The sequence below is a fragment of the Carcharhinus amblyrhynchos genome, chromosome 15 (genome assembly GCF_965287045.1).
Source record: "Carcharhinus amblyrhynchos chromosome 15, sCarAmb.v2.hapA, whole genome shotgun sequence".
Taxonomy (NCBI): domain Eukaryota; kingdom Metazoa; phylum Chordata; class Chondrichthyes; order Carcharhiniformes; family Carcharhinidae; genus Carcharhinus; species Carcharhinus amblyrhynchos.
In genome coordinates this window covers 16360866-16382821 of record NC_137338.1, presented here as the reverse complement: position 1 = coordinate 16382821, position 21956 = coordinate 16360866, and the positions used below count along the sequence as shown (strand labels likewise).

The following is a 21956-nucleotide window of genomic DNA, read 5'->3' as shown; positions in this document are numbered from 1 at the left end:
GAAAGATCAACTGTTACTTAACTAGTTCACTTCTGATATTTCCAATGATGCATCATTTCCTCTACCCCCTTCACCTGTCTCAGTACTACACCGAAGTGTAACTAGGTTCTGCTCAAGTCCTGTTTGACTTTAATGCCAGCCTGAGGTAAATTTGGTGGCAGGTAGGGAACCTGTCACCTTCCCACCTTCTGGCAAACAGAAATCTGGTAGAATCACCTCATCACTATTAATGCCTAACTACAGGCCTCGTCCCACCACCACTGGCATTGACCCATGCAGGGAACATAACGAGCAAACCTGTGCAAGCTCCCAAGGACTCTCTCATTCAATTGCACTCACTGCCTGAGGGACATGACATCAGAAAGAGGGGAGGAGCACTAAGACCCATCCCATGCCTATGCAGCCAAATCCCCTCTCACTGTCAACCCATCATCTTGTAGTCTAAAGTCCAGCTTTGATCCTAGGCTTTGGGTGGATGTTGTACTGACTACAGCCACCATCTCACCAATGGAGTTGCTAGCCAACAGAGATTCTGGTCTCTGGCTGGCTGCTCTCAGCAGGCAGGACCTCTGCACTGGGGTCCTTGGTCCTAAGGAAGACCTGCCACTGTCCTGCTAAGTGCCCTAAAAGAGGCAGTGCAGAACTCTCACTGGTCCTCATTACCCATTGTCTCCGCGCTAGAGTCTGAATCGTTGAATGGTTTGAAGAAGGAGATAGATACATTTTTAATTTTTTAAAAAGGGATAGGGGATATGGAGAACAGGTAGGAAGGGGAAATTGAAACAGGAGAAAATCAGCCATGATCTAATTGATTGGTGGAGCAGGCTCAACGAGCTGAATTTGCCTACTTTTGCTCCTAATTCCTATGTTCCTGTATTTCATTAAATATCACCCCTGAAATTGGCCTTAAGTTCATGTCTTCTGACTCAAACCAAAGTGCTGCCACTTGGCCAAACTGACACCAAAAGAAGCTGATCGGTGTCAAAACAAACAGATTTTTATCATGTTTCAATTTATTTTAAGGTACTTGGTGGAATTGAAAGGAGTAGACAAGGTGGAGGACGAGCTGGATGGATCAGACAGGCAAGGTATCTTGCATTTACTGATGGACTTGAAAGGCCTTTTGCAGGAAACACACCTGCTGGCAACAAGAAGGCAATTGGGTTCATTATGTAAAACCAATTAGCTCAACAGGATTAAATAGGGACTCAGCAGTTAGCTGGATTAGCACAGGTCTCCGGCGTGGTGGCTAGCTCAGCTGCCTCACAGCTCCAGGGATCCGGTTCAATTCCAACTTGGGTAACTGTCTGTGTGAATCATAGAATCCCTACAGTACAGAAGGAGGCCATTGGGGCCGTCGAGTCTGTACCAGCCACAATCCCACCCATGCCCTATTCCTACAACTGCATACATTTAACCTACAAATCCCCCTGATTGTAGGTCAATTTGGCATGGCCAATGAACCTAACCTGCACATCTTTGGACTGTGGGAGGAAACTGGAGCATCCGGAGGAAACCCATGCAGGTACAGGGAGAACGTGCAGACTCAGTGGCACGGTGGTACAGTGGTTAGCACTGCTGCCTCACAGTAGCAGGGTGTCTGGTTCAATTCCGGCCTCAGGTCAATGTCTGTGTGGAGTTTACACATTCTCCCTGTGTCTGTGTGGGTTTTCTCCAGGTGCTCCCATTTCCTCCCATAGACCAAAGATGTGCAGGTTAGGTTGATCAGTCATGCTAAATTGCCCATTAGTGTCCAAAGCACCCCCTCCCCTCCACCCCTCCCAACAAACCTCATTGGTGTTGCCAGCAGTATATCTGGGTGGCCCTTCGCTCACAAGCACTTGGTGCCCAATAAAAGTATCTGACTTTGATGGGGTAGGGGTACCACTGAATGTCATACATCTCCCTTTCCATTTAACACCCTTAACCACCTTCTTGCCCGTGACTCCACCCTGCCCCACTTGCCTCTCTCCAGGAATCCAGTGATGATCCCTGCTGAATGTTGCTGTGTTATCATCAGCCACCACTCCCAGAAGTGTTGTCACTACCGGAGAGCTACTGAGTTCTGATTTGCTGACAATTTCCAGGGGCAGAATTTCCACTCAATCAAATGTGACACCTGAAGTTATCCAAGTAAATGCCAATTTGGACTGAAATAGCACTGGATCTGTGGCAAGACAAAGTGGTTCTTTAACCAGTGGGCAGCACAGTGCCACGGACCTGGGTTTGATTCCTGGCTTGAGTCATTGTGGAGTTTGCACATCCTCCCCATGACTGTGTGGGTTTCCTCCAGGTGCTCCAGTTTCCCATAAGGTGGATTGGCCATGCTACATTGCCCCTTAGTGTCAGGGTGACCTAGCTAGGGTAAATGCATGGGGTAATGGAAATAGGGTTTGGATGGGATTATGGTCAGTGCTGACTTAATGGATCGAATGGCCTCTTTCTGCATTGTAGGATTCTATGAGTATTTCTTCTATGAGTACAGTGTTCTAGACTAAATTCCAATCATTCTCTCAGAAAGCCATTAGTACCATAGACAACAGAAGGATAAGAAAATCAACGGGTATATATGTATTCTGATGTATCTTATACATACTTCATTAGAAGTTACACATATGCCTAGTTTGTGTAATGGTCAGTATATTCACAGGGATAAGCAGGACTTTACTCTTTTGGATCTGGTTTTGCTCTGTCATCCTCTTCCAAATTGATCCTGGGTTAAGTGATGAAATAGCAGGAAAATCCAATGGGCAAAACAGAATTACACGTGGCCTGGGTGCAGCAGCATTAGTTATCTCACAGCAAATCTGACAATAAGAACTCTCTTGGTAAACAAAAACAAGCACTGAGCAATCAAATCTGATGTTAACTTGAAGATATTCAAAATTGCATCAAGTGCTTTTCTTTTGATTAACTAACGTAACATGCCCTGGATTCAATAGTTTCCCGTTTCAATTTCCCATTTCAATTTTCCAATACACCCTTCTGGCAAATTATAGAAATTGAAATCTTTGCTTTGTTAGCTCTGTTCGATCGCTCAAGCTTTAAGTGCTGAATTTGCACTTATTTAAACCAGGCATACTTTTTAGTAACATATGAAAGCAACGTATTAATAATGAGGTCCTGTGTCCCTGCCCTCTTATTCTCAGGTTCTTTCCCTCATCTCCCGCTCCTTTGAGTGGCTATAAAAATATATTTTTTAATTGAATTTAAGAAGTTCTGCTCATGCATCAGCAAACAACATTGGGCAAACTTGCACAAATGTCAGTTTTGTGTTAAGTTGGAAGACAAATGACTATAATCTGTTCGGGTCAAATTAACTTAACTAAACAGTGCATTAATAATCAATTTACCTTAGAATTATCACAACCTTTTTACATAAATAACTAACCATACTGGAAACTGTACGAGAAAAATGAATTTGGCAGCAAGGTGCCCTGCAGTATTATAGAACTGTAAATGATTACATGGATCTCACTAGAGATGTACCATGAATGAAATTATCATCTTTGCATTAAAATAGGGTTAATTTTATGTCGTTGATTAATGAACTAGACAAAGAGGACAGGGCTTAAATAAACTGGATCAAAGCTGCAATGCAAACATGTGGCAAAGCTTACTTTCTTTAGGAATAGCTTCAAAGTAGCCATTTATTTCTTTTATTCCACGCACTCTGAGGGATTTGAATGACAGAAACATGCCATTGCCAGTAGATACGAAGGAAACTGGGAAAGAAGCAAAGGGTTCGCAGACTCTGAAATTAATAATAAATTTCAACTTATTAATGACTTAAATAAGATATTGTTACATCAGTCATTGCTCCTGTTTTAGAGATTCCTGTCAGATAGGAGGATTGTAATGTAAAACAGTATAGTAAATACATCGATTTCATACTATTGTACCTCAATTGCAAGCTAAAATCCATTGTGCAAAATGTGTTTCCTGCATAAGGATTATGTACATCTTTCACATGACTACAAAACTGAGATGGAATTATGACGTCTACATTGTGTCATTCACTGTAGTGTCAGTCAAAGAACTACAATGAAAGAAAAATCAGAAGTATAATTTTCTATTGCTGTGATTGTATAACATCATATGACATAGGACCAGAATTAGGCCATTGTTCCATCAAGTCTGCTCCGCCATTCAATCATGGCTGATATTTTTCTCATGCCCCATTCTCCTGCCTTTTCCCCGTAACCCCTGATCCCCTTATTAATCACAAACCTATCTCTGTTTTAAAGACACTCAATGACTTGGCCTCCACAGCCTTCTGCAGCAAAGAGTATAAATAGTATTCATCACCAATAGCTTTTAATTCCATTTTGGCAACATCACCCACCTCTCCCTCAACTCCACCCCAATTTTGGCCAAATACTTCATCGCATCATTGTTCAAATGTACTCCTCTTTGGCCTTCCAACCTCCCCCAGAACATGAACTCCAAATTGTTAACACTCAGCCACCACAACCTGACTCACACTGTTTCATTCGCTCATCTCTGATACTCATTAAACTACATTACTGAATGTAAAATCCTCATATCACTAACAAATCTCTTCATAAGCTTTTCTCACCCGATCTTGGCAACCTCCTTTCCATTTACTCCCCCTCCAAGTTGATGTTGAGGATTCTGTAGTCAGCAGCTTGGGCCACGTGTTTGCTGGGATAGTAGAATTGATTCACCAGGTTCCCTGTTAGGGAAGGCAACCGCATTTTCTTTTCTGCCGCCCAGACCATATCACCACAAGTAAAGGTAAATGGATGGACTTTGGCCATCTTTGCATTCCCTCTCCACTGGTGGTAAAGACTCCACATAACTCAGCCCTCCCTTCTGAAACACCCCTTCCTTGAAGCTCTGCATCTCTCATTTTAAAAGCCTCCCACAATCCCATCCTTTTGACAAATCCTTCATTCACGTCTCTTAACTTTCTCCTGCAAGCTGCTCACCTATAATTTTCTTTCTGAACTTCCTGGGACATTGTTCAGCATTCCCAGCAAAATGTAAATTGCTATAATTTGTTGCATTCATATGACAGCACGTAGCTAATCCCATCAGATCTTCCAATGTTAATCCTACTTAAGCATAGAAAAGAAACTTTCTTTGGATTAGGATTCCTGTTGGGAGTCTGCTGAAAGGGAGATGGAATATCTGGTGCAATACTTGTAGGAGGCAACAGATGCCTTTTAAAGGGCTGAGGTCACTGTTAAACAGGAACATTAACCCAAGCCTTTAAATCAAACTGTGAAAAGAATAGAGCAGTGATAGCCATTGGTTATCCATTTTACAAACCCAGCTGTGCTCAGACAAAGGGCAGATGCAGAGTTAACCTGCTCAGCAATGCAGGATACTACCTGGACAGGTGAGTGGTGCAGACTTTATGGGAGGAAGTAGAGGAAATAGAATTCAACAATGATAAGTTCAAGGATGATAAATATTTCTGTGGCTTAGTGTTACAACCCAAGGTGTTTCGCAGTAGCACCATCTTAAAGGAACTACATAAATTCAAGTTGTTGCTGTTGCTTTTGATGGGAAGTTTGGAAGAGTAAGCTACACAGACCAATAGTCTTCTCATTTCCAAAATATTACTGATACTATGAGGCAATTCACAAAGGAGTTTAGGTTATATGTATCAAATTATTTGCCTGTCTCTCAAGTAACACGCTGTAAACAACTGTGAGCTACATCTACACGGTATATCTTATGGTACTCTTGACTTATTGTCTTCCTAAAAGGTAAATACCACAAAATTGGTCCCCTTCTGTGCTGTAACGTTCAGTCCACCATGACTACATTGGCTCCACCCAGTTCCATTCTCCTGTAACCCTGCACATTCTTCCTCTTCAGATAACAGTCTCATTCCCTTTTGAACAGCTCGATTGAATCTGCCTCCACCACACTGAGACAGTGCATACCAAATTCTAACCACTCACTGCGAGAAGGGACTTTCTTCATAACTATATTGCTTCTTTAACTAATTACTTTGAACTTGCACCCTTTCGCTCTTGATCCTTTTATAAGCAGGAACAGTTTTTCCCCATCCACTCCATTCTAACCCTACTTGATTTTGAATATCTTGATTAAATCTCCTCTCAACTTTCCCTTCAGCAAGTGAAATGGTCCTAATTTTTCTGATCTATCTTCGTACCTGAAGTCCTCATCCCAGGAACAATCATAGTGATTTTTTCCTGCACTTTTTTCAATGCCTTCAGACCCTGCCTAAAGAGTGGTGTCCAAAATTGAAAACAATACACCAGTCGAGGCCAAACTAGTGACTCATACAAATTCAACATAATTTTCTTGCTCCTGTACTCTATGCGGTTAATTGTAAAACTCAGGATGCTATATGCGTTATTAATCATACTCTCAACCTGTCCTGCCACGATCAATGTGTTATTCACAGGTATATCCAGGACTCTCTGCTTCTGTGCCCCTTATAGAATTGTATTCCATTTTACACTGCTTCTCCATGTTTTATCAAAATGAATCACTTTATACTTCTCTGCATTGAACTTCATCTGCCATCTATCCCCCATACCACCAACTTGCCGATATCCTTTTGAAGTTCTACGTTATTTATCTCACAAATCACAATGTTTCTGATTTTCGTATCAGCTGCAAATTGTGAAATTGTGCCCTATAAGAAGGTTTAATTCTTCAGTATATATCAGGAAAAGCAAGGTCCCAACAAGTCCCCTGGGGAACTCCACTACAAACCTTCCCAAAGCCTGGAAAACATTCATTAGCCACTATGCTCTGTTCCTTGCCACTCAGCCATCTCTGTATTTCGTGTTCTTTAGGTTTATATTTCTATTTGACAGAAATTTGCAGATTATAATACAATTCTTTTATTCACTCGTGGTACTGGGTGTCATTGCCTGGCCAGCATTTATTGCCCATCCCTAGTTGCCCTTGAGAAGGTGGTGGTGAGCTGCCTTCTTGAATTGCTGCAGTCTATGTGCTGTGGGTTAACCCACAATGTCGTTAGGGAAGGAATTCCAGGATTTTTACCCAGCGACTGCGAAGGAATGGCGATACAAGCTTGTGGGATTACTATCAAATAAATTGATTGGACTTAAACCTGGTGTTGTGAGACTTCTTACTGTGTTTACCCCAGTCCAGCACCGGCATCTCTACATCATGATATATTTCCATGTCAGGATAGTGAGTGGATCGGAGGGGAACTTGCAGGCGGTGTTGTTCCTACGGATCTGCTGCCCTTGTCCTTCTAGATGAAAATGGTTGTGGTTTTGGAAGGTGCTGTCTAAGGATCCTTGATGAATTGCTGTAGTACATCTTGTAGATAATGTATGTAAGATGGGGAGGCAATGGCCAAGTGGTATTATTGCTTGACTATTAACCCAGATACTCAGCTAATGTTCTGGGGACCTGGGTTCAAATCCTGCCACAGCAGATGGTGGAATTTGAATTTGAATTCAATAATAAAAAATCTGGAATTAATAATCTGCTGATGACCTTGAAATGATTGTCGGGAAAAACCCATTTAGTTCACTGATTCCTTTAGGGAAGGAAATCTGCCGTCCTCATCTGGTCTGGCCTACATGTTACTCCAGAGCACAACAATGTGGTTGGATCGTAACTGCCTCCTGAAATAGCCTAGCAAGACAAAGGCAACTAGGGAAGGGCAATAAGTGCTGGCCAACAATACCTATGTATCACAAATGAATTTTAAAGAAGTGTAAGGTTGTGTGTACAGTATTATTTTCTTAAAATAACTAATGTTGAGATGCAATAGTCCAAGATTATTCAAATGCCCAGTTTATCCTCAGGATATGCAAGATGAATGATAATTCTTACTCATTATACATGACTGTTCTGTATATGCTGTAATGTAAAGTCAACAGAAGTGTGGAATTGATCAGTGAAGAGACTCAGTCACCCACACAGACTTGAAGCACAACAATTGGAATACATACCGGTACAAATTCCTACTCCTGATTGGCATAAGAGAGTCATAAATGTTGAGCGAATCAGTGACACAACTGTCAGGTTCAATCTGCAGGGAATTCAGAGAGAGGCGAATGACATGTCCTGGTGGCGAAGTGAGCTTGAAATGGCAGCTTACTCGTCCTGAGGCAGCAAAGAGCTTTATAGGAACGGCAATGCCTGTCTGCTCTGCAGATTTATCCAGAACATATTCAGAACCTGGGAAAAGCAAAATATTAGTGCAGGTGGTTTGACATTGTATGGTAATTTTCCAACATTTTCCCTACAAGTACTTTTTATGTGACACATCGAGTGGAATTCTGCCACCTGAGACTATGCCTCAAGGTGGGAATGGAGACTAGGCGTGTTTCCCACTATGGAGGCTGAAGGGAAGCCACGCCACAGTTTCCAGCCCCAATTTCTTTCATTATATATTCAGGGGTTTAGTGCCATATTCTATGGTGGGGGTGGGGGTGGGGTGTCTGTCAGTGCATATCATGCCAACATATCTAGGTACCAAATGGAAAAGTTTTCCTAGCATCAATGAAGAAAGAAGATGGACCTCCTGAAAAAGAGGAAGGATCTCCAGAAACACTCAGACTTGGAAATGAATGTCCTCAATGATACTGAAGCTGGAAGATCCACCAATAGATACCTCCCCTGCCCCACTCACTCTTGTGGAATTTCAGGGTCTGTGGTCATTGCTGGCCTCCATCCCAAACTCCAGGGACAGCCCCAGGCATTCTTCATGCAATTCCTCGCTTCTGCAATTGTTCTAGAAGTGTTCTGTGTTTTCCTGCTGGCATCACAGAGAATTGGAGAAGATTCTGGTTCAACCTTCATGTATATCCCATTAGCTGGATGCAAATTGCATTCTGCTTGGGAAATTCTCACTGCCAGAAAACCAACTTTTGGACTCCTGCTGACTTCTGCCTCCTCTGCCCACCTTTGAATCTGCCGGCAGGGTGGGGGGGCATGAAAGAATTCTGCCCATCCTTTCAACCAAGTCAATAATGATATGCTGTTTCTTGCCAAGCAGAAAATTGATGCTTTGTCACTCCCTAAACTGGGCATGAACATTGAAATTCAAGACATCTCTGTTGCAGCCTGTTTTGCTTCTTAGTTCTATGTATTCTGCTGCACTGTTGAAACTGCTTCAAATGGAAATGATCAAAAATAAGAAGACTCTAACCCTTTAACAGTGCCATTACATCAGAGCTTCCCTTAGACAAACTCAAGTAAATGAATGGAATAAGTCAAATGATCCCATTGTGACCAGAGGGAAAATCACCTTTATTTGGACATTCCTCACATAAGAGACCCTGCTGTACTGATCTTTGCCTAATTGGAATTTAGAAGGATAAGAGGAGATCTAATTGAAATATATAATATTCTGACAGGGCTGGACAGACTGTGTACAGGGATCTTGTTTCCTCTGGCTGGAGGGTCTAATACACAGGGTCACAGTCTCAGGATGCAGAGTAGGCCATTTAGGATTGAGATGAGACATTTCTTCAGTCGGAGGGTAGTGAACCGATGGAATTCTTTCCCACAGGAGGCCGTAGAGACCAAATCACTGAACATATTTAAGAAGGATATAGATGGATTTCTGGACTCTAAAGGCGTTAAGGGGTGTGGGGAGGGCACTGGAGTATGGTGTTGAGATAGAGGATCAACCATGATCATATTGAATGGTAGGCCAAGCTCAAAGGGCTGAATGGCCTACTCATATTATCTAAGTTTATCTAAACATATTTCTATGTTACTCAGCTTCTAAATGTCTGGACTATTCCAACACCATCATCCATGGTGACTTGTCTTTTAATATTCATGCAGTGCTACATTTTTACAGTTTCTGCAAGTAAAGGACTTCCATAAATACACAATTAAAATTTGTATAAATGAAAAATCTAAGGAAAAATATTGAATACAAGGTCTGCATCTCCTTAATTCTGCTGTTTTGTGTGGGCATTTTCCATTTCAATATTTAAAGGAGATTAGAGGAATTTTCCCAGTGTTCTAGCTAATATCCATCCCTCGAGGATGTGAAATGTGTTTGATAAATGTGCTTCTTTTCTTTAAATTATCCTTCATATGTATTTCGATTAGAACACTTGCATTAATATAATATTGAATTAAAACTCTCACCTGTCATTGCTGTCGCAATGTAATCTGAACGGAGGCCAGCTAGCAATTACAAAAGTAAAAGCATAAAAGTTATTTTATATTTCAGGATATGTAGTTTAATTTAATGTATTAAGATAGTAGATTAGAGTATACTAGTAAGAGTTAAACCTTTCAAACCATACAACATGCACAGGCACACACAAACAATTTTCATGGTCTGCCACCAGTAAGCAGTTAGCAAACTATTTGTCTGGAAGATCCATTAGTTTGGGGGAAGGCTGGACAATATGAAAGAGCAAAGTATGAGGTGATGCACCTTGGAAGAAGTAACAAGATTTGGGAGTATTTAATAAATGGCAGGACACAGGAAAGCTCAGAGGATCGAATGGATCTTGGGGTACTTATTCATAGATCCCTGTAGGCAGCAGAGCAGGTGAATAGGACAGTTAAGAAGGCTTATGGGACACTTGCCTTTATCAATGATAGCGTGGAGTAGAAGAACAAGGAGGTAATATTGGAATTGTACAGAGCACTGGTTAGGTCACAGCTGGAGTACTGTGTTCAGTTCTGATCATCTCACTATAGGAAAGAAGTGATAGCACTTGAGGGGTCCAGAGGAGATTCGCCAGGATGTTGCCTGGGATGGAGCATTTGAATTATTAGGAGAGTCTGGGTAGGCTTGGATTGTTTCTTTAAAGCACAGAAGACTAAGTGGTGGGGGAGGGCAGGACATGATTGAGGTATATGACATGATGAGGGATATGGACAAGGTGACTAGGAAGCTGATGTTCCCTTGGGGTCAATCACAAGGGGGCATACCTTTCGGGTAAGGGGGAGGATATTCAATGAGGATTAGAGAAAAAGAAATTCACTCAGAGGGTGGTGGGAATCTGGAATGCACTGCCTGGGAAGGTAGTGGAGACCAGAAACCTTATAAATTAAAAAGTACTCGGATGAGCACTTGAAACATCATAACATTCAAAGATATGGGACAAGTGCTGGAAAATGGGATTAATATGACTGTAGTGGGAAGTAGTGTAGAATTGATGGGCCAAAGGGCCTTTTCTGCACTGTACAACTCCATGATTCCATGATTCGATGACAAAGGGATTTGGTGATTCACATTTGCAGAACACTAAATCTACTTTAAATCTTTTTGAGAAAGCTAATAGAATTGTGGGTTTTCTGACAAGGTATTGAATATAAAAGTCAAGGTGTAATGGGTGAATCTATGTAAATCTTGACGAAACGTCTCAGTAAAGGAGACGTGTTCCGGACAGATTCAGAAGACTGTTATCTGCTATGACAAAATAGAAAAACAAAGCAAGACTTGAAAAAGCATGATTTGTTTGTTAGAATAGAGTAACTAACTGTGTAACTTGATATAATTACAAAGTGATGTTAAAGTTTATTAGTTCCTGACAGTTGTGGAATTTACAATAAAGGAGATGTAGAAATAAGATTAGATGCAAGAAGCACCATGCCCCGTCATCTCTCCAAGTCATAGTTTTTTAAAAGGATTGTCAGTTTTGTGCTTTCCTTCTCTATTTTATAAAACCCCAAGATCCCATGTGTCTTTTTAACCACTTTATCAATCATCCATCACCTTCAATGGCTTGTGTACATATATCTCCAGGCTCTCTATTCCTGTAACCCCATTTATAATTGTACACTTCACTTTATATTATTTCTCCTTGCTCTTTGTACCAAAATGTTTCACTTTGTCCTTCTCTGTGCTAAATTTCATCAGCCTTTGATCTTTACAGCCAATCTCAGGCAGAATCAGATTCTGATTTGCTGTATAATATATTACAAATTTCAATGACTGCAGGACACAAAATACCAAAATCAATAACCATTAATAACAATGGAATCCATGTCCACAGGAAGTCCAAGAAGGTATCCAACTGATGTGCGGTTTACCAAACTTGTCTGAATGGAATCCTTTAAGACAGCACTGACACAGTCCTCACACACAAATACAGTCTTCAAACTTGGAACCATAAAGACAATCCAAAAGTGAACAAGAATGCCGCCATTGTTGTTGTTACTGTAAAAGAAACACAACAAATAACTTTCACCAGTATTATTATAAAAAGTATTTCTATCTGTACATTGTATAATGATTCGAACTACATAGATACTATTTTTAATCAAGACTTATCTCTAGTTTGCAATTTCAGACATTTTACAATCATTTAATGGTTTACATGATAGGTTATTGATTTATGAACGGCCCTCATGGTTTTGGTTGATCTGATTATGAAAGTGAAAGGACAGTACCCCGATGAAAAGTGTGCCTCACTATTCATTGCAACTGTGGTCATGGACTCAAAAGTTAAAAGTCAATTTGTCACATTGAACTGTATCTAAGCAAATTACTTTTAAAATACCATCCCTATTTTTATGTTAGCACAAAATAGTAACAAAATAACATTAACCTTATATAATATTAATTCATTATCCACTTTCTTTACCTAAACTGGGAAAAACCAAGACTCATAATATTGATTGATGGTGATTATGAAGAACAAAACGCTCTGAAAAACTTGTTCCAGTGTGGCAAGTTTCGTGTCTCCCCAAGATTCAATAGATATCCTTGCCATTGTCCAACTGCTGACTGTAAGCAGTTCATGATCTTCTCGATACTAGGAGCACGTTTCCAGAAAATTATACCACATTCACTGACATTGCTAAGACTAAGACTATTCTGACTCAAAAGAATACTGTAAACTGAGTTGGTCATGTGAGAACGTGATAATGTGGCTACAAATGAGATCACATAGTGGGTGCTATCCCAGGGAGCGTGAGCAAAGCACAAGTGTTGTTTATAGCTGTTGTGCTTCAGATAAACCATCTTTATTGGAAGTCCTTGATGTTGGTGACTTAAGGAACCCACAACATACTACAAATACAGTAATAGTTTTTTAGCAAGTTATTTCCCTATTACTTTGTCTTCACTTTTCCAGTTATCATCTCCCCCATTTCAAGAAGGTGCTTGCCCTTGTTCAAAGTGTGATTCATTTTTATTAAAAGGCACTGGCCTGAATTTTCAGGGTGACAAGTATACCTGTCATCCTGAGAGTCAACAGGGAACACATCCTTTTTTGTCCATTTACAGGATACGGACATCACTGGCTGGACCAGCACTTATTGCGCATCCCTAGTTGCCCTTATAAAGATGGTGACAAGCTGCGTTCTTGAAATACAGCAGTCTCTGGAAGTCTAGATACACCCAGTGCTGTTGGGAAAGGAGTTCCAGGATTTTGACCTAGTGACAACGAAAGAACAGTGGTTTTGAAAGGAGCTGCCTAAAAAACCTTTGTGAATTCCTGCAGTGCATCTTCTAGATGGCACACCAGGCTGGCACTCTTCATTAGAGATGGAGGGATTGAATGTTTGCAGAATGGGTAGCAATCAAGCGTGCTACTTTGTCCTGTTTGATGTCAAACTTCGAGTGTTGTTGGAGTTGCACTCAACCAGGCAAGTGGAAAGTATTCCATCACACTCCTGGCCTGTGCCTTGTAGACAGGCACAGGTGGACAGGCTTTGCGAAAGCAGGAGGTGAGTTTAACTCACTGCAACGTTCCAAGCCTTTGACTTGTTTTGGTAGCAACAGAATTTATATGGCTAGTCCAGTTCAGTTTCTGGTAATGGTAACTCCCGGGATATTAATGTCACAGCTAACACTGGCAGGCCAGCTGCAATTTCACACTCAGCGGAGCGCTGATTGGCAGCAGGTAGGACATCCATCCTCACTTGGACAGAAGTCCCATCTTGGACAGCTGACGGCCAGATTGGCTGACAGTTTTTCAGTCCCTCCAGATACATTGCTACAGTGGCCAGAAGAAGAACTGCAGCACCATGCTCGAGCCCAAGTCCCGGGACTTGGGTGTGGGGTCATGATGGGATGCCCTGAGTGGTTGGGAGAGATGGGGGGGCGGGGTGGTGGTGATTTCAGTTTTGGGGAGTAGACTTGGGGATTGGGAGGACCAGAGCTCCCAGGTCCCTGAGGGCAGGCTTCTCCCAGTGTTAGAATGTAACCGGTGACAACTTTGTATTGGATGGAATGTGACCAATGGTAACAAGATGTAAAGATCAGCTGATAGAGTAAACTATAGAACCAATTACAGAATGATGTAGTAGTCAGCTGACCAGATGACTCGCGATAAATAAGAACCTGGATAGAATTGAAGGAGGCTTGGATTCGCCCATGACGAGACCCCAAGCTTGGAGTAATCGTGTTTCTTTATTAAACCTTTGCTTTGATTTATAAGTTGGAGTAAGTTTTGTTCTATTTTTGTCATCAGAAGTAACTCTTCAAATGCAGAAACACCCAGGTGCCTGAGGGCAGGGCGCTCCCCAGTCTCTGAGGGGAGGGTGCCCCCAGTCTGAAGGGTTTTCCAATTTCCCTTCCCACCTGAGATCAAGGTTCTTAAAACTTCCTGTTTCCCATCTTCAATCATTGGGTGCCCGCCAGCCTAAAAATTGGGCTGGGTGGGAAAAGGCCCATCAGGCCTTTGACTGGCAACTTAATGGCAACTTAATAGGGGTGGGCCATAGATGATCTTCTTATCCAAGGCTTTGCCCACTCCACTATAAAGTCATGTCTGGGTCCAGATGGGCTGGATCCCGGAGGGAATCCCATCCATGCTATTTGACGCTTTATTCTCCAACTGCCTGAGGACTATTAGGTAACACTGTACAATTTCTGCATTCCAAGAAGTCAGCATTCAATCCTTATAATGAACACACCCATGAAACACAATACCTCAAGTCAGAAATAGTTGATTGCTTGTATAACTTGGAGAAAAGCGACTTCTGATAAACATTGTTCATCTAAAAGAACAGAAAAACACAAAACTCAAAGTGCAACAGATAAAAAAGAATTAATCCAGGAATAGAGAAATGCTTTAAAATGGCATATGTAAGACAAAAAAATGCCTGTAAACACATGGCTGTGACTACACGCATATCATTTACTGAACCATCACAAAATAACTTCAACCCAAGTATCAAGTCTACAATTTGATTAAAATATTTTTATGCCCATGGAAACTCTCAGATCATAGTGATAATTTTATTTTAAAAGTTTATTTATGAGTCACAAGTAAAGGTTACATTAATGCAGCAATGAAGTTACTGTGAAACTGTTACTGTTCCTGTAGATTGTAAAAATTTTTCTGTATTTTTCACTGCAAGACCATGAATGAAAGTATATAATACAATACCGTGGTTTCTATGGAACCATTTCTATGGTTTCACAGTTAAACTTCAGTCTGACCCACTAAAAACCAATTGTTTACTTATATACTAAACTAGACAATTTTTGTCCCTCACATATTAACTTAGTTACCCATTTGTGCAGTAATAACAACATAGTGCAAGAATTATTAATAAGAAAGAAGGTATTTTGCCCATCCAGTGTAGTTAGTCATCTGGGCTGTTTTCAGGATCTGATTAGACCTATTTTACATCGCATTATCCTATCTCTCTACCTTCACATTCAACCCTTAAATTCTATGGAAACTAAAAAACTATTTCAAAAGTTGTTGCACCAAGATGTAAAATGCTTTAAAATATAATCAACATCACATATAATTTCCACAATTTAGTGGTTGAACTGTCTGTACCATTATTTGTGAACAGGATTTATGCCTTTCAATATTTAAACTGTTAAACAATACCTGCTGAATCCACAGCTTGAAGGCTACAATGAATCAGAATATTTAAGACAAAAAGTGACTAAGCACAAAGCTGTGATTACACGCATGTCACTTTCTGACACTTCACAAAGTAACTCCAACCCAAGTACCAAGTCTACAGTTTGAGTAAAACATTTGATCCAACACTCCTGATACTGGGTAAAACTGTTCAGATCAGAGAAACATGTATCACATGACAAATAACCATAAAAACTATTGACAAGTATCAGAAGTGTTTCCCCTGCATTCTGTCTATACTTTCCGCTGCCTCAGCAAAGAAGCCAGCATAATTAAGGACCCCACACACCCTGGACATTCTGTCTTCCATCTTCCTCCACCGGGAAAAAGATACAAAAGTCTGAGCAACTCAAGAACACCTTCCTCCCTGCTGCCATCAGACTTTTGAATGGACCTATCTTGCATTAAGTTAATCTTTCTCTACACCTTGGCTATGACTGTAACATTGCATTCTGCACTCTCTCCTTTCCTTCCCTATGAATAGTATGCTTTGTCTGAATAGCATGCAAGAAACAATACTGTTTCACTGTATTTTCACTGTATGTTAATACACGTGACAATAATAAATCAAATCAAAGTTTCACAATACTTGGGATAATTCCATGTGACATAACCCACCTGCAATTTTCTTGTTCACAGATTATGTAGCTGTAGTATCATTGAATACTTTCCACATTTTATCATGTATTGTATATCTTATTATGTTATTGAAGTTTCTTACCACGTGCTGAATTTTAGTTGCCATGGAGAGAAATTCAGGGGAGTCCTTTCTTCGATACTCAGGAACAAATTCAGCATTAGCTATACGGAATAACCCAGCGAAATACAAAGCTGTACTGTTTTGTGTCCGCACTACATAATGGAAAGAAATAACTTTTAGTAAATCTTTTGCTAAAAATGAATAAGTAAATGGACACATTAGGCAGAAGCAACTAGCACAATTTGCAAGTCATTCCACCTCTCTGAGTGGATTAATAAAACTTTGAAGAGAGAAACTTGAGGGAGATTTTGAGGACAAAAACAAGACAGACTTTACAGACCCGTTCCCATATCACTGCCGTGGTTTGTCGTGATCCTTGGGAGAAGTGGGTCCAGTGGCGGCCTGTTTGAACATACAGCTGGTTTAGGTTTTTAAAACAGGATCCTATGTTAGAAGTAAACCCCATTGCAATTTTAGCGCTCAACAGGACAACTTGATTGTCCATAGAATCCTACAATGCAGAAGGAAGCCATTTGGCCCATTGAGTCTGCACCGACCGCAATCCCACCCAGGCCCTATTCCTGTAACCTCTCATATTTACCCTGCTAATCCCTGTGACATTAACGTTAATTCAGCATGGCCAACCAACCTAACCTGCACATCTTTAGACTGTGGGAGGAAACCAGAGCATGCGAAAGAAACACATGCAGACACAGGGAGGACGTGCAAACTCCACACAGACAGCGACCAGTTGAAGGGAAGCCCAGAATTAAGTATTTATTTACTTTTCTGGGCAACATGGAGTCGGAGCTCATCTGGGTTCTAAAAGAATAGCCAGAGCTGGTGGAACAGCAGATCTCATTTCCCAAGAATAAGACCCTTCATATTGACCATTTTTCCAGTTTTGAGGCATAGCTACATCGCAACAGGAGTGGGCCATTCAGCCCATTGAATCTGTTTGGCCATTCAGTTAAGCTCATGGCTGATCTGTACCATTGCTCCATTCATCCACTTCTGTTCCATACCCCTCACCAAACAATAAAGATTTATCTTAATTTTAAAATTTTCAAATGATCTAAGGCAAAATTCCACCCAACCCCCATGCCCAGCAGAGCCTGTTGGTGGAATCTTCCGGTACCACCCCTGCCAAAGTCAGTGGGAATTCCTTACCTGTGTCGCCATCTAGGAACCCTTGACACGTTCAACTTCCACGGGACCAGAAGCCCTGATACTATTTTGGTGAATCTGCGCTGCACCTTCTTTCAAAGTCAATACATCATTTGAGGTGCAGATACAGCCTAACCAGAACTTTATAGAACGGACTTGCACTGTTGCTAGACCACTGAACATTATAATAGCTCTGAGGGCTTATTTCCTGCCTGTGAATCCATGGGCCTCAAGGTAGTGTGACCTTACCCTCCTGTCAGCACTCTTGGTTGCCTCAAAAACTGCATAAAGGGAGAATCAATGATCTAGATGAAGGAATCAAGGGTACTGTGGCCAAGTTTGCAGATGATATAAAGATAGGCAGAGGGACAGATAGTAGTAAGGAGGTGGGAAGGTGCAGAAGGACTTGGACAGGTTAGGAGAGTGACCAAAGATGTGACAGATGGCATACAACGTGGGAAAGTGTGAGATTATGCACTATTTTTAAGGAAGAATAAAAGACGTAGACTATTTTCTAAATGGGGAGAGAATTCAGAAATCAGAAGCACAAAGAGACTTTGGAGCCCTAATTCAGGATTCTCTTAATGTTATCTTGTAGGTTGAGTTGGTAGTTAGAAAGGCAGGTGCAATATTAGCATTCATTTTGAGAGAAATGTATTCCTGAGGCTTTATGAGGCTCTGGCCAGACCACATTTGGAATATTGTGAGAAATTTTGAGCCCCATATCTAAGGAAGGACGTGCTGGCCTTGGAGAGGGTCCAGAGGAAATTTACGAGAACGTTCCCGGGAATGAAAAGTTTGTATGAGGATTGTTTGAGGACTTTGGGTCTGTACTCAATAAGAGAAGGATGAGGCAGGATCTCATTGAACCTTAGCAAATCTTGAAAGGCCTGGGTAGAGTGAACGTGGAGAAGATGTTTCCATTAGTAGGAGAGACTAGGATCCTAGGGCACAGACTCAGAGTAGAGTTCAGGGCCAAGATGAGAAGAAATTTCTTCAGCCAGAGAGTGGGCTTTGGAGGCCAAGTCATTGGGTCTATTTAAGACAGAGATAGATAAGTTCTAAATTGGTAAGGCGATCAACGGTTACAGGGAAGGTGGAGACTGGGGTTAAGAAACTTAGCAGCCATGATTGAATGGCAGAGTAGACTCGATAAGCCTAATTCTGCTCCTATATCTTATGATCTTATGAATCTACCCCATTATCTCATGTACTTGCCAATAGTCCTGCCTTCAAGTTATCAGGATTTTAGTTCAAGTGAGGCAAAAATTACAGAAAAGTTTGAATGAATGAGATTAAAAACATATTCATCAGCCTTAGACCACTGGAAAAAAACGACACCTATCCTACAAGCAACATCATATTTTGTGGTATTTTGACCATTTTTCCACAGAATATATTTGGAAAATAGTTACATTTCCAAGTGGTAGAGTATTAAAACAAAATAATTTTACTTGAATACACAGGATTAAAAAAGGTTGTGTGAAATTGTGAATTAAAATTGTGCATTGGCCCAACAGCTGCTCATTTTGGCGGACTATCTATGATAATCAGGAAATACAGGATTTTTTGTCAAAGTCTACCAACTCACATCACCAAGGACTAAAATGTCCAATCCTATTAAGCAACATGAAGTTGAATTAAAGGAAGGTGACATAGTGGCACATTAGATATCAGTTCAGCTCACAACCACTGGACAGCAGGAACGAGCTGGGAATAAAGCCTCATATTCCTGTGGAGACAGGAAACTGTGCAACAAAGACAAGCATGTCTTCAGTCAGGTTTTAAAAGAAATCCAGTAAGATTTTTTGAGAGAGGTTAGAATTAAGTTTGTTTATTGGTGTCGCAAATAGACTTACATTAACACTGCAATGAAGTTACTGTGAAAATCCCCTAGCCTCCACACTCCAGCACCTGTTCAGGTACACTGAGGGAGAATTTAGCATGGCCAATGCACCTAACTTCTGACTGTGGGAGGAAACTGGAGCACCTGGAGAAAATGCTCACAGACTTGAGAAGAATGTGCAGACTCCACACAGACGGTGACCCGGGTGGGAATCAAACTCAGGTCCCTGGCTGTGTGAGGCAACAGTGCTAACCACTGTCCCATAGACAGGAAGTTTAAAGATCATCTTATTTTATCATCAGTTTAGACATTTTATTATTTTGTATTATGTGGTGCACTGACAGAGTTGAGTAATTGGTCTGGTTAACAATTGTTCTGTACACCTTATTGTGAAATTAAGTAGTGTTTAGATTAGTATCAGGTTTTATTTCACACGGTATATTCTTGTTCTGCTTTTAGAAAGTTTGGAGAGACACCATGAGATAACAAGTGGAAGACACAAATTATCACAAGATGATTCACAACATGGTGTCACTGATACATTGTCCATTCCACAATTTCCCAAATACCATGATATAGGACAAAGTTATGATCCTTGGCCAAACTTTGAACTCTGGGTGAAATCCAGTTAGGAAGCAATAACATTTTGTTTAAGGTTTGAGATTTAAAACACTTACTAAGACACGTAATAAAGATTAATTTCATTGCAGTGTTAATGTCAGCCTACTTGTGGCACAAAAAAACCTTGAAGCCATAAGATTCCATAACACTGAAACAAACAAAAATAAACTTTACAAGTTGAGAAAGATGTACAACATCAATTTAATACTCTAATATTCAGGGTAAATATGAGATATGCGTGAATGAACTGGCAAGCTGTGGTTGAACACATTCTATGACACAATAAATGACAGATGCAACCAAAACAGATTCTATGGATTTCTCAACAGCTCACGCAGATATCAGTTACTTTGAGCCAACTAATCTCATTGAAATTTTATCATTCTCACAAGGGTTTCCAATCACCACTTTCTCACCCTGAAATTCTCTTCTAAGTTCACTCCCACCCTGATGCTTTAATGATGGCTCATCTCACAGGATTTCAATCTAACCTTCCGAGATTCTGTTCCTCTGGGTTTCTGCATGCACCCGAGCACAAATCTACAAGTACAGTTTCAGATCTTTGGCCATGTCAAGCAGAACACCACAGCTCCAAAGCAGTATCTTTGCCCCACTGGCCTACAGCACAGATTCACCAACCATCACCTGCCTTCTTGAATCTTCAGGGATTCTCACAAAACATCGACGCTTAGCAATTCTCCCAAACCCACTTTAATTAAAGACTGCCCTCTGCAGCTTTTTGTTTAATTGGAGACTGTTTCTCATTTTCTTAACTCAACTGGATCTGTTGTTGTCATCTATCCCTGCCTCTGGGTCCTCTCCCTGCTCCCTCCCTGTTTTGGGGCCTTTCCCCATCTCCCTCCATTGCCCCGTTCCCCAGGGACACTTATTTGATTGTGGCACTCCATATCCAGTGACCTGGGTTTTCGCACCGATCTTTTTTCCCAGTGCCCAGGCATGCAGGGCCAATCCCCAGCCTGGAGAATGTGCAATATCTGAACCACACATATGCCAGTTCCCAGCTGTTGCCTGTGCGGCAGGTCAGAGGTTTATCAGGAATTGGTGTTCCTGACCCTGCAGCTACTTTTGAATTTCGCAACAGGGCAACTCACATAACAGAGATATTTAAGCAACGAATGTAACTGAATACAAAAAGATGCCTACACAGACCCTAACCCTGCAACACAAATTGCCAACGATATGGACCAACTGTACTGTTAGGTTTGGGTATTATTTAATGCTTTGGATTCAGCTTTATAAGCTGACACCTGTCTGTGTTAAATTAAACTGGGGTCAAATAGATAATCTGCGCTTTTCAGCACTTTTAACAATTTAAATAAATCTGATTTCTGAATACATTATTAATACACCATAAACTTTAAGAATTAAGTTACTTGTTCTATGGGAATAGTTATGTGAAATACTCACAGACAAAGACCCACAGTAAAGTCCATGTTATTATCACAGTAACAAAAACCATCAGAGTAAAGAGAATAATTTTTTTGTTTATATAAAAACATTCAGTTGTTTCCTCAATGTGGCATTTCCGTGATAATTTTGATTTTTTCTTTCCATTTTGTGGGCATTTCCTTTTCACAGGCAGAATTCCATCCACAGTGGTCACGTTGACTGATATTTCAGAAAGCTAAAAATTAAAGACAAGAAAGCAAACCAGTTTTAGAATTCAACAACAGCAGGCCTTTGTTGAGCACCTTAATGCAGGAAAATGTTGCAAACTGCTTCAAAGCAGGGTAGTTGAATAAGAATGAACGCCAAGTCAAAGGAGGATTTATTAGGAGGGGTGACAACTGAGCTTGGTCTG

General features: G+C 40.9%; 1 protein-coding gene across 1 annotated transcript in view; it reads right to left on the bottom strand.

Annotated features, from left to right (window-relative positions):
- The window catches only part of LOC145353514 (transmembrane protease serine 7-like), a 128776-nt gene extending 107099 nt beyond the window's left edge, over positions 1 to 21677 (bottom strand). The window contains exons 1-7 of the mRNA XM_080204323.1: positions 21563 to 21677; positions 16522 to 16652; positions 14849 to 14916; positions 11934 to 12127; positions 10099 to 10137; positions 7941 to 8169; positions 3621 to 3754 (exon numbers count right to left, since the gene is read on the bottom strand). Coding sequence (XP_080060449.1) covers positions 3621 to 3754; positions 7941 to 8169; positions 10099 to 10137; positions 11934 to 12127; positions 14849 to 14916; positions 16522 to 16652; positions 21563 to 21614 — 847 coding nt within the window. The 5' untranslated portion in view covers positions 21615 to 21677. The remainder of the gene's footprint in view (positions 1 to 3620; positions 3755 to 7940; positions 8170 to 10098; positions 10138 to 11933; positions 12128 to 14848; positions 14917 to 16521; positions 16653 to 21562) is intronic.
- Positions 21678 to 21956: the final 279 nt, after the last annotated feature.